Here is a 13,266-nt window from a genome sequence, read left to right on the forward strand (position 1 = left end):
AGGTCCCTATATATCCCTTTTTTTTTGTGAAGTGAGTGCTAATTTATGCACCAAATTCTATAACAAATGAATGCAGAAAACCAAAGCTTACATACTAAGATGAGAAAAGCAAAACATCGAAAGAGGGTGTAGAAGCAGTATTTCGAGTGAAAATATGTGACAGTAGCAAACGTCTGCGCAGCCTGCCAGAGGATAGTGCAGCTGCGCATGGCGTCTTCCCTGACCCCGACCAACTCGCGCCCGGGAACCCCTGTGGGAGGTGCCGGTGCTGCCTTGCGGCCATCTCTGGGCCACTTGGGCGCGTCCAACAACGGTTACGCATCGACCGGACAGCACGGGAGGGAGGCACAGTCCCAACAGCAGCAGCAGGCTTCCGCGCAGTCAACGGCCAATGCGACGGCCGCGCTCATCAACAGCTACAACTCGCTGCACGGGGCCACTGGCGTTGGTGGGAACTTCAACCAGGCTTCGCTCAAGGTGGGCAGCTTCTTCCAACGGCTTTGGAGGCTAAAGGCTTCCAACAGCCTTGGACGCTGCTTTTTCGGGAGAGCTTGATCGAAACAGCCGGCATGTCGACGAGAATCTTCGTTTTGTGTGAGCCCTTGGAGGCTAAAAAAAGGGGCAAAACTAAATTCTTGTGCAACAGAAACGAAGCAGGCTTGCCTGGGCTTCAGCATTCCGGTTTGTTTCACAATAGATATCAATGTTCTGTAGCTCATTATTTACTTGTTTTTTTGCAAGTTCTTTTTTTTTTTTTTTTTTTTACAAGAGTCACGATTATACAGGGTGTTTCTTTTTAAGCTTAACCCCTTGCCTACTCATTTTTTTTTCTTTAAAGAAGTACAGAAAGCTTTATTTAAATCAAGCAATTTGCGTCAAAATAAAGAAAAACGTTTCCTTGGCTTTCAGGCGTAGTCTCGTGCTCTATACCAGGACTTCTGGTCGTCTCCTCTTCTTCAGTAGTTCTTCACAGTATGATAGAAATCGAGAGATTAGCAGAAGCCTCACATAGGACATCGTTTTGCCGAAAATTGGGGTCTCCACTATGGACCTCTTGGACCAGTTCATTTTGACTGTGTGTTTTTTCATTTGCGTCATAATGATGCACAAGGCAAAGTATGCCTTTATCTCATCCGGAGTGGTGTCAAACCATTGCTCCTCATAGCATTTCTTGGGACGATCCTCGTTGCCCATCTCTTGTTCGGCGTAGCGATTTGTCTCAGCAGAGACTGACGCCCAAATATCATGACTTGCAAACACGGAAAAGGTCGACAAGGCGCTTGTCTTCTCACCAAGACTGCGTTGAACCCTTGCTGACACACCTGGGGTTTCTACAAAGGTGAACTGAGCAGGCTGGTTGTCCCTCTTCTCCCAGTTCCACTGACGTGCAGACGCCGAAGTCGATGAAATGCTTCCAGGATTCGCATCGTTTTTAACACTTTTCTCACTGTCCGTTGAACTCTCATCGGATTCCGAGTAATCGGAAAGGCAGCAGGATTCGTCGTCAGAAATACTGGCGCATTCATCACTTTCAAAAAGAAGTCTTTGTATATCTTCGTCCGCCAAAGCAGACCTCCGCGCCGGAGACATGTTTTTGGCGCGCTTGCTTACAATAGCGCGCTTATTTTTTGTCAATGGAGCGCCCTCTCTCTGTCAAAAGGCAAAGCAAACAAGAAAGGAACCCAAGGTAAACAGGAGCAACAGGGGTAGTGCTGCCATCTGCCGCAGAGCTCACAAAACAAGCTCTGAAACCGAAACACGAGTTAGACTCGTGGTCGGGTTTTATGGTCCGTAAATGGCGGCACGAGTGACACTCGTTATTAGTAGGCAAGGGGTTAATAGATTTGTCTAAACGAAAGCCGGGAAAGGGGCTACGCTAATGCGGATTGCGCAGGTGAGTTGCACGACCAGGGGGACATAGTATAGGAAGCTAATATTGACGATCAGACGGCTGATTAACTAAAATATTGTTAATTAATGTTTTAATTACTGAAAATAAATGCGGTACTAATTAGGAACTTGCTGAGCATCATCGAATACCACTAAATCAGTCAATATTAGGAAGATTTGGAGAACGTGGGAAGCAACGTGGAACACTGAAGTTACTACCCGTGCAGCGGGAGCAAGGCTGCCACTGGTGCTATGGCACGCTTGCACGGTTTTTCCATATCATATCATAGAAGTTTTTTTGCCCCAGCCTTGTGCCTGTTGCATGAGTGGTAATTTTAGTGCACTACTGCGCTTCATATGCACTCAGTCTTACTAAGAATTACAGACTTTGTGGCTTTAGATGGTGCTTAACAAGTTTCTAAATGGAACCATATGTTTATTTTCACAATTAAAAAGTTAATCGACACATTTTAGTTAAATATTCTACTTTTTGTGACGATTTGCCGCCTATACTATGTCCCCTGGCCGTATAACTTGCCCGCACAAGCCACATTAGTGTAACTTTAACTTTTTGTTTTAAACAAATCTGTCAAGCTTAAAAAGAAATACCCTGTATATAAATTCCTTCTTTATAGTTTGGGTTTCACAATTTAATTGTCTCTAAACGAGTTTACGACCTTGCTAGCTGATGTCCAGAGCAGACTCTGCTCATTTGTTAGACGTGAAACGAGAATCCATATCTGTTTACACGCTAACTTATAAAAAAAAAAAAAAAGAAATCTTTGTTTATATCTTGCCCTCAAAGCAATTCTCCAAGTGTATGTGGCATCATTGCGGTCATCATTATTCAAAAGAGAGAGAAGCTGGATTACCTCGCTCCAATGGATTACCTCTTAGATCAGACAGCTTGAGCTAAAACAAATAAAAACAATGCTTGCCAAAAAAAAAAGAAATTGTTTTTCTTTTACCAAATAGATATTTAGTACCCACAGTGGTGTTTCCTCACAGGCATGCTAGCCAGCTCCGCCATTACCAGCTTCTGTTTCATGGTCTTTTTCATGGAATGAACAACAAAATTGTTACATAAAGTCGTGGCAAAAAATGACCTCCACCAACCAGAAAGTGAAGTTAGGTAGGGTTCCGCGTTTCTGCTGTGTATTTCTTTTTGGGGGGCCTATTTCTTTCCAAGAGATTCTTCGTTTTTCGGTCTCTATTTTGGCTGCTGGACAAAAAGGATCGACATTCGTTGGGGCTTACGTCGGTCGAGGACGAAAAGGTGCAGGCACGGGATTCTCCAGCCATGAAAAAAGATGCGCAATACCCACTTACACTCGGAAAACGCCCCGGTTCTAAAGAAAGAAGCAGGCTTTGGACAGTTCTGTGGGAGTGCATTCCGAACCGACAGAAAGCGAAGCTGAAGATAAAAACTAGTTCCCGTAAAGCTTGGGTTTTTCTTAGTCGAGACTGGGGGCTTCTCAGTTTGACTTGATTTTGACAAACAAACTCGGAGGTTACTTTTTTGGGGGTTTATCGATACACCGTAAACAACTAGAGTTTCGTGAGGACATAGTTTGCTTGAATGTTGCGACTTAAAATACGTCTTTATGACGAATCGCTCTCGCAAATACGTCGTCCTACGACAACAAATACGTAGCACGTCACTCCAAATCGCAAACTTTCGGTGCCCGTGAAATATTCCTGAAACCCTCGCCTCTGAAACTCTGCCAAATATTGAGAACCTTGCGAATAAAGATTACGGCATGCCGAAAACGAGGTACCCCGGTTCCAGGCGAGTTGCGCATGTGCAGGAGACGCACCTGCGGGAGATCCGCGACTGCCTTTCTGCCACCACCACCTCGGTGCAGCGGGAGATCCAGAAGCTGGAGAAGGCCGACCGGACCACCGCCGCCACGCCGGCAGTTGAAGGGGCCGGCGGGACGGGCCAGGCCGGCCCAGCCGCGGGCAACAACAACAACAACGGCAGGGACCGCCCGGAGTTTGTGACGCCCTGCTCCACCCCGACGACTGCGCGGAAGACGCGGCGGAGATCCAACCTCTTCACGGTGGGGAACCTGCTGCGCTGCTTGGGGTCTGCACGTGCTGTGCCCCGACATCGGCGATTTTCGCAGCATGTCTTTGAGCCTTTGGACTGCCATGCGCTGCGAAAACCCGATTACCTCAAGAAAGCTGGCGAACGAACCTGCCTTAACGGCCTTCTGTTCTAGCTGCTAGGTGCCGTCGATTTTGCGGAAGCCGCCAATGGCGTAAAATCGATAATGAATGCCTGCCTATGGTAGAGACTCCAAAGAAAATAATACGAAGTTGACCATGTGTTGGGGGCGAGCGTTTGTTTCGAATTTTACGGTATTTTTATTTGGTATATCTGTGGTATATTTTTAAAACTTTAACTTGGGTTAAATTAGCAAAGTATCGCGCTTACAAGAAAAAAAAATTATTTACAGAAAGTTAGTTTGGCTTACCTGCTCCTCCTGCTCCGACTACACTCATTGAAGACTGCCATACTAAGTATGAGAGTTTAGCCTGTCTTACATGCCGGAGGTGCACTGCCCCACACTTCTCTGCACCAGAGCAGGCTGGTATAGGTCAATTGAATGAGCCCAGTATTTTCCAGTAAGTAAATCATTGGGAAGCAATTGAAGGGAAATTGAAGCGGTTCTGTATTTGAGTAGAAACACTTCAATCGTCTTCATTTGACCGCCTCCAGGATCACGATTATCGAGAAAAAGTTTTAATTTGGTACACGGAGGCGTTAGAAAATCACTTTCAAAGTACCGCTGAAGCCCCCCTCTCCTTCCTGGAGTGTTATGTCATAAAAGGTGTTTTCGGAATCTCCACTCTCGTGCATCTTTAGCGCTTCTGAAAGCTATGCGTGCGCTCCTGCTATTTTCAAGAAGGTCAGAAAAAGATGTCGCGACTGGTGTCAGTGAAGGGGAATACACCTGGCAAGCTTGCGATTGCGCAAACTGCCAATACGAGCGGCACATGCTTGGCGGCCAAAAGATCCTTTTATGACTTAACGTCTGGTCAGAGGTTTTTCGTTCTTTTCTCATGTTTAGTTACATCTTTGGGGAAAACAAACGTGATATTCTGACTCGCAGGATAAGAATGCTGTATATTTCACTTCCAACTCGTTTTTTTCAAGAACCTCTTCAACTTCCCTTTAAAGGACACATGCAAAGGAAAAAAACATTTTTTTTAAACGGCTTAGATGGAAAAAGAACGCCATAAAACGATTTTACAACGAAGAAAAAAATTTTTTAGAGCTATATTTACGGCGCAAAACGAATTTGTAGTTGGCGTCCGCGGGCACCGCGGAAAAGTGGTCTGTATTTATCACGTGACTGGTCTTTATTTATCACGTGGTGCTTGCATTCTTTCGGAAGCTTCCTATGGCCTCTAAATGTAACTTATTCATCTTTGTTTGAAGTATAACAAAAAACTAAGATGAATAAGTATCTTTTAAAGCCCAAAGGAAACTACTGAAAAAGCGCAAGCAGACGTGATAGACCTGTGCGCCGGCCAGACGACGGCGGCGGCGCCCCGAAGCAGACGAACTTGTGCGGCGGCGGCGACGGCGGCGTGGAGAAACGCGTTGAAGCGGCATTCGCAGAACGCTCAGCGTGCGGCGGCGACGCAGCGCGGCGGCGCGCGGGCCTACCACGTGACCAGCGGCGGCTCCCGCGAGCGCCAACTACAAATTCGTATAGCGCCGTAAATACAGCTCTAAAAAATTTTTTTTCTTCGTTGTAAAATCGTTTTATGACATCCTTTTTCCATCTAAGCTGTCTAAAAAAAATGTTTTTTTCCTTTGCATGTGTCCTTTAAGAATATATGCGGTTCATGAACAGCCTTTACTTTCTCATGAAATTTGACTTCCATAAAAAATTAAAAAAAAGAAAAAAGGTCTCTTGCAAAGTTAGCAAAATATTTCATCCACAAAATTAAAATCGTTAGCCAAAATTTAGTGGTAATGGTTTAATTGATTTGAAATATGTAGCTTGTCTCGGACACTATTTGTTAGCCATAATAACTGTACAAATCGAGCTGCTTAAAAGTTTCCAGGAAATATTTGTCATTGGTAACCCCGCGCACATACATAGAGTGTCCCACCCTGCTTTGCTACGTGGATGAGTTAAGTGCAATTACGAGCCAAACATAGATCTGACCTTTCTGGCATGTATCTTTTTCTTTTTGCCCGACACAGCCGTTGAAGAAAGCGGACGAAGAAAAGCGGCAGAAAAATGGCGAGATGGGCAGTGGTCGGGTGATCCCTGTGAGGCAGGCACGTGGTCTTCTGCTTCATACCTTTCTCCTTTTATCTCCTGCTTTGGAACACTGGGTTAAATTGTCACTCCATGTTACACTGCATTACCCAGATGTTGGCACCGAATGAGGTTGTGATGTGGAATCAGTAGGTTTGCAAAGATGAGTAGAAATTAACGGGATAGCAGTTGTCCTGTTTATTTCAACTCACTGTCATTCTTTGGGCCGTATATCTGTGCGTCGTGATGTTTATCCAACTGTTCAGATACACAAAATTCTTCTAGAAAATGAGATTGAAATATTTTATGAGGGCCGGTCTGTGTGTTTGGAGCCTAGTGCACAATGTCAGCTCTCCTAATACCCCAGCATTAAGGCCCGTTCACACACTTGCAACTCCTTAGAACCGTGTGCCTTGAAGCCTCTTAAAATATCCTAAAACAAGAGAACACACTGGCATGCTGGCACCATCTATGCGGTGACACTGGAACTGCATTTCACCAGAGCGAAGGTTTTGCGGGATTTCCGAGGTCAAATGTGCGTAATACCTATGAGAAGCGGTTGTTTATGACGTCGACAAAATTTTTTCGAGTCAAGAAAGAAAGGATGCGTGGGAGAAGTAGAAAATATGCAGGACCGCCAAGTTTTCACTATTACCCAATAGATGGCACCAGCGTATCCTCTCATCGTAAGAGATATTAAGAGGTTCCAAGGCACTTGGTCTTAAGAAGTTGCAAGTGTCTGAACGGCCCATTGTCTTCATCACACTAACAGTAATCTTTCCAGAGGCTTTTTATTGAAAAGTAGGATACTGATAAAACTGTTATCAATATTTATTGTGAAATATGCACAGAGTGAAACACAAACATCACGAACGAGCCATTGCCGGCATTTTTTAGTTTTCTTGCACAGCTGGGTGTCTGTGTTCAGAAATATAGCTTTCATACAATGTCTTAAATGGGGCACTAACCTTAGCAATAAAATTTTGTGTTTGAAACTAATATGAAAAGTGGTTTTTGAGGTTACTCAACACTTATGTTAGTATTGTGCTTGATAGATGAGTAGGTGGTTGTTGTTGGTATGTTTTGTATATGCAGTTTCCTCTAATCTTTTTCACTAATTAAACTTTAGTTGCGAATACAGCTTCGTCCTGTTGTGTTTGTTCCTTCTTGTCGTCTTCGCTTTTGAGCTGTTTTTCGCTATGAATAACATATTTGATTAAAACGCCATAAAACATGAAGCCGATGTAAAAAAACTGAATTGCCAGAAAGCCCAATATCACCTTTGCGTGAACCGTGCCAAGCTGCATACATTTTGTTGTATCGAAACGCTGAAAGAAATTTCCACCAGGCAGCTGTGCCCACAGCCAGCCCACGTGCAGTTCACCCACAAAGAGCCATCTTTCCCCACCCAATGCAGGGTTACCTGTACAAGAAGAGCATCAAAGCTCTGAACAAGGAATGGAAGAAGAAGTATGTGACCCTGACCAGCGACGGCAGGCTTACCTACCACCCCAGTCTGCACGTGAGTGTTGCTGTTGTGCCTGCCCTTACAGAACCTCCGGACAGGCTCAGAATGAAGGAATGTCCTCACAAAACACAATTTCATGTTGCACGCAACAAAACAGTGCGTCTGCTTAAAAACAAAGTTATATCCGCTTCGTCGTGTGCTCGCTATTTCTGCGAGGCGCGAAACGGCACAATTTTCAAATGCTGCCACTCGGTCGTTAGACGGGCAGGGAGGCGCCTCCTTTTCATAGTCTCCTCGTTTCTTGCTTTTGGGAGATTCGGGACGAACAACAGCTGCAGAGACCTCGATCTACAGCCGGCAGAGGATGACATTGGCTGCACCCTGCGGACCACGTCACGGGCTTGTTCCGAGGCTGCAAGCGAATGCCCAATCTCCCCCTCCATCAAGAAATTTTTCTACAGCAGATAGAAAACTGAGAAAAAATTTCGCTTTCCGCTAAAAGTTGCGAGCGATTGAAATCGCGGTAGATCGTGTCCTGCGCGGACAGGCCTTCGCCGGAGTTGCGTAATTTGAGTGGCCTCGCGCGTGAAGCTAGCCGAGCAGAAGTGAACACGTTTAAACAGAGAATTGCTCTCATTTCGCAGGACTACATGGAGGACGTGCACGGCAAGGAGATCCCGCTCATGCACACGACGGTCAAGATCCCGGGACAAAAGCCCCGGGGATCGAGGGTGGCGGGGTCCCAGGTCAACGACCTCACTTCCGACGTAGGCACCCTGTCTCTCGCCGGTGGTGAGTTACTTCCTTTCTTTCCCTTCCCGTCGTTCGTCTCGGCACGGAATGTGCATGGCCACAATCCTGCTTCAGTTTGAGAACTAACAGAGCACAATAAAAGTTCTGTGCCGCATCGTCGGTTTGGCCTAATGTTGTGCACTGCTTTGGTTATCTGCCCGAGCTTTGCTTTCCTGCGCTTGCTGTTTGCCTTGGCTCGTTGCATCCCCCTTCTTGTGTCGGCGTACGTTCCTCGTACATCCTTACCTGCTTCTTTGTGCTTTAGTGTCATAAAACGCCGCCTTTATTTTATTGAACCGCTTAGTAGAGCTATTGTCGATTGGTTTTCGGAAGGGCTGAGCTGGTTGAATTCTGCGTTGTTAGGGGTAGTTTGAGCCTAGTCGGTTCCTCTGACCAATGGCGTGCTGGCTGGTAGGCTGTGGTGCCCCACGAATGGTTGCTCTTAATTCTAGCTCGCTGTTGCGCTCTCTATCTTGACTAATGCACTAACTTAGAACTATTTTCATTTCTAAATCGCAGCTATTGCGGGTTACTAGGCTAGTTCCTCATGCATGTCCTCTGCCGTAAGATTTCGGTCTCAATGTTTACATAGGCCAATCGCAAGTTTCTGGTGCTTGAATATAGGACGCTCAAATTCTCGTTGCAATTTTCTGCCCGTAGACTAATCTGGGTAACTGAAGACCTTTATGCCGTAAGTATTTGTATTTGGTCTATACGTAACGGTCGATGGCCAGTCCTCGGTCTCCTGTAATTAGAGTAAAACCTCATTAATATGTGTTTCAGGGTCATCAGCCAGATTATGGCTAAGGTTTCATGTTTTAGTGTTTATTCTTGAAATCTTTTTTTTTTAAATCTGGAAGATCGTCCTAGTACGAAAAAGAAAGGGAAACGGGACAAGGGCAGTGCTTTCCGAAGAAAGCGACAACCTTGCGGATAGTTCGCTGTGGGCCATGTTTCGACTGGAGACGAAATAAAGATATTGTTAAAGGTTTTTTTCTGCGAAGAGAGGACTTCTCTTGGTCAAGGACAGTCTCAATTCGGGTTTTTTGGATTTTCTCTGATTTTCAGAAAACCTTCTCGGGGTTTATCGGTGCCTACTGAAAACACAAAACCCTAGATGAGGAATGTTTGATGAACTGTTAAAATTTATGGTTCAGTGATTAGATTGTCATTTTTATTTATTTATTTTATTTGTATGTTCATGCTGCCAGCATTCAATATACTCGCAAAGGTAGGGTGGCAGGCAATGCCACATATAATGAAAGACAAAATACATCAAACAATGCAACACACATATCAAACAAACAAATATATTGAACGATGCAAATACTCAACAAAAAAGTGCTTCAAGGGAAACTGACAGGTTATTTATGCTTGCCGAGGTTTTAGAGTGCAGCTCTTAAGCGCCCGTTTCTGGATGGAGCGCCGTCGCCGTCGGCGTAATAGACTACTTCCATAAAGCCCTGCATGCAACACGGCGCGCGTTGCACTCTGGGAACTAGTTGGCCAGGGAGGAGGGTGGCATGGTTTCGGTTTCGATCGACACGTCGACAAGAGATGGGTTTCTGGTCCCGAGAGCGTCATGTGTGGTCTCTAAACTAACGTAAATGGCCAGGCCTCGAAGCTTTAGCACAAGCCTGAGACGTATAGCTTGTCTTAACACATGCTTGTTGTATTTTTGTACTTGAGGCTTCCTGTTAGCGTTCCAATGGAGGTATGTGGACGAGCCAGTTCCGGGAATATCGACGCTGCGAAGCTCGGGGATCTTGCTTGTGTACGAATCAACAAGCTGTAGACACCAGTAAGTACGCATACATAGAGCTCGCGCCTTTATATATTTGTGTTGTTGGCCAGAAAGTTTGTTTGTTTCGTGCGTCCATAGACGAAATATTACTTTTTGCAAGTACTGTATTTCTTAATATGCCTGAGTATGCGAGGTAAAACTCGGAGGCGCCATTGAAAAGCTCAATTTTGACACACTTCTTATCTCTTATCTGTACTGACCCGCAGCACTGCACGAAGTCCCATCCCGCTTGCATTTCACTAATATTCAACATCGCGTATGCACATAAAGTTATCCTGCAATCATATAGGCAAATTCGCACATACAGACTGTTTTGAGAAAGCAAAAGTCGAGCACTTGTGTGAAGAATGTCGCACCGTTCCCCGAAAGTGCGCCGGACGGGCATGAACCCCCATGCGCGCACCGCATAGGGGTTCATGCCCGTCCGGCGCACGGTGCGACATTCTTCAAACAAGTGCTCGAACGAATTCAAAGCGCGTTTGACGGTTGCTAATGGCCATAATATTTGTTATGTGTTTGTTTTCTTCCTGCCTAAGTATGCCGAGATAATTTCAGACACACCGTTCAGGCGCAGATCTTAGGCTTCAGTAAAAGCTCGTCCAAAAAGGCTTAGCGAGGAGTAGGGGACGCTTGTTAGGGCCTCCGTCGTAGCTAGCCGATCTCAGCGTTTGCGAGAAGTTAATCTTCTACCAGCATAAAATTCGAGTGGGAGATATATGATGACACGAGGAAGACATCATAGTAACTTTTGTGCAGTAGTGAGGTCGAATTTATTGCGTTTCCTTAAAAGTTCATGCGTAAACGCTGGGCTCAACTTTGATACCCTGTGAGGATGCGGCTTTCTTTTCGCCCAATGAAGTAACAAGAAACGGACGTTTGGCAATCAAAATACGTATAAGGCTCCAGATGAACAAATTTCAGTTCTAGTTCAGTGGTACTAGACGGGATTATTGAAATTGAGCGCAAACATGCACTCGTGGGGTGAGGTGACTAAGCCACGTCTTACTACGTTCGCATACGCACGCACAATATCCGGTGTTTCGGGAACCAAGGAAAGTGCCCCGGTCTTCGTTTTGTATCGCTCGAGAATGATCGTGTATTGTACGTTCGTGAAAAGTCAGATAATCAAAAACGCAAGCAGCGCGTTCGGTCGCGGCGTGATAGCATGAGGTGAAGCTGCTCAGTCGAAATCGAAACTGAGTGGCCAACTAGTTCCCAGAGTGCACTGCGTGGTATTTCGCCGCGATGGGGCGCGTCGGTTTTGGAAGCAGTCCATTGCGCGTTGCTTTGTGGGACGTTTCATATAACGACGTCGCACGTGACGCCACCCAACCAGGGAAAATGTTTCCACTAAATTTAGCGGGGAAATTGACGTCACGTGACTTCAACAACAATTCAAGTTCCCCGCTAAATTGAGCAGAAAAATTTTCACTAAATTTTCTGGTAAATTTAGCGGAAAAATGGTAATAAATTTTCCTCTAAATTTAGCGAACATTTCCCGCTAATTGGGAGGGAAGCAGGAGAGGAGGAGGGGCGTACCCTTCCCTCCGTGCCTTCCCCTACTCCTCCTCAAGAGCAGCGCTCTAATTCGGCATTACAGAGAATCGTGAACGTATTTCATTTTTTATTTTAACATTACCTATAAGACCTCAACTACCCAAAACACAATTTGTGGCTCGAAACTAGTTTTCTCTCCCCCCGAAAACATTGCATCGACAATTGGCTGGTTTCCGTCTTGCTCTCTCTCTTTACTGTGGTCACGTGGCGTTAAAACTATGTGTTCCAAATACTATATTTAAAGTCGTGGGTCATCAAAATGCACATTCAATATTTAAAAAAAAAAAAGAAAAAATAAACACTATTTTTGGGGTTTCCAAAAAGCTATTTTTTACACTATTTTTGGGGTTTCCAAGAAGCAAAAATAAATGTTGCGCAGATCACGGGAAGCATGTACACATCATTCTCAATATGGCGACGTACCACTGGATGGACGACATGATGGTGGGGCACGACAGACCAATGTTGCGATGGACGTGGGGCCGCTACTTTGGAACTGTTGTTCGTGGTACCGGCCAAACGATCTTCATGTACCGAACATCAGGTGGAAGGGACGCAACTGCGAAACAATCGCATGACAAACGGTGCACATAATTTCGTCTGCTTCACATGCCAAAAAAACAACAAAAAAAAAAAAACAAAAAAGAAAAATAATGCGGTCAGAAGTTGCGTGTAGCCATGCGACTTTTGGCCATGAGTTTCCATGTTCATAATTCGGTTTCGAGCAGTTGGGTTTTTTTGGCTCTATTAATGAATGAATGAATTAAGGCAAGACATTGATTCAGCTCTGTATGATCAGACAGTTTGCTTCCGCACTAAATGAAGGACACAATCATCGGTAAGAAAGCGGCATTAACGTAATATTGTCTTAATGTAACGACTGGGCAGACCCGATAATCGGAAAGGTACAGTAAATGAATGCATAACCACAAAGGGGAACTGTGACGGGACTGGCAAATGTGATTGTAAAAGCGACAAAAATAAAAGTACAAATCTGGAAAGCATTAGTGCGTGGGTTCGAAACTGGGTTCCTAAGAACACGGGTGCTCCCCAGAAAATCCTCCGGGGTTCTTGAAAATCAAAAAATTTTCTCGGGCGTGCCTACCCTCGAGTAAATTGTTTATGCAGCTTCGCACTATTTTAGCGAATCTAAGCTACCCATCGGTGCATAGCTATAAGCCAAACAATCCCTAGTATGTTTTATACTGTTTGCAAGCTCTGTAGGCTCCTAAGCCGCTTTACTGCATCAATGCCGTGACCGGAAGGGGTGTTCCTTAATTGAGGGAGGACGGCTACCCAGAAAACAAAAATCGTACGAAAAAGTCGGAAGACACCTAAGCACTTTTTATGAGTTGTGAATGCGAAAGCTTGAATATCCAATGGAACGCCGTGGAGTGACCTGTGGAGTTTTGAGGCGCGAGTAATGTTTTCAAGTTGTGGCAGAAGCACCGGTGACGATGTCGATGCTAGAG

The 13,266-nt window shown here is 45.2% G+C and overlaps 1 protein-coding gene across 6 annotated transcripts in view; it reads left to right on the plus strand.

Moving 5' to 3' along the window:
- Window positions 1–13,266, plus strand: part of LOC8042115 (arf-GAP with GTPase, ANK repeat and PH domain-containing protein 1) — a 203,932-nt gene that overhangs the window by 163,101 nt on the left and 27,565 nt on the right. For 4 of the 6 annotated variants that reach the window (XM_040210033.2, XM_040500775.1, XM_040210032.3 and 1 more), the window contains exons 7-11: window positions 182–477; window positions 3,699–3,953; window positions 6,116–6,193; window positions 7,591–7,695; window positions 8,286–8,433. In XM_040210033.2, the coding sequence (XP_040065967.1) occupies window positions 182–477; window positions 3,699–3,953; window positions 6,116–6,193; window positions 7,591–7,695; window positions 8,286–8,433 (882 nt within the window). The remainder of the gene's footprint in view (window positions 1–181; window positions 478–3,698; window positions 3,954–6,115; window positions 6,194–7,590; window positions 7,696–8,285; window positions 8,434–13,266) is intronic. The other 2 variants (XM_040210034.3, XM_040210036.3) reach the window with 1 other exon arrangement.

The sequence above is a fragment of the Ixodes scapularis genome, unplaced genomic scaffold (assembly GCF_016920785.2).
Source record: "Ixodes scapularis isolate PalLabHiFi unplaced genomic scaffold, ASM1692078v2 PGA_scaffold0__279_contigs__length_252992795, whole genome shotgun sequence".
NCBI lineage: Eukaryota > Metazoa > Arthropoda > Arachnida > Ixodida > Ixodidae > Ixodes > Ixodes scapularis.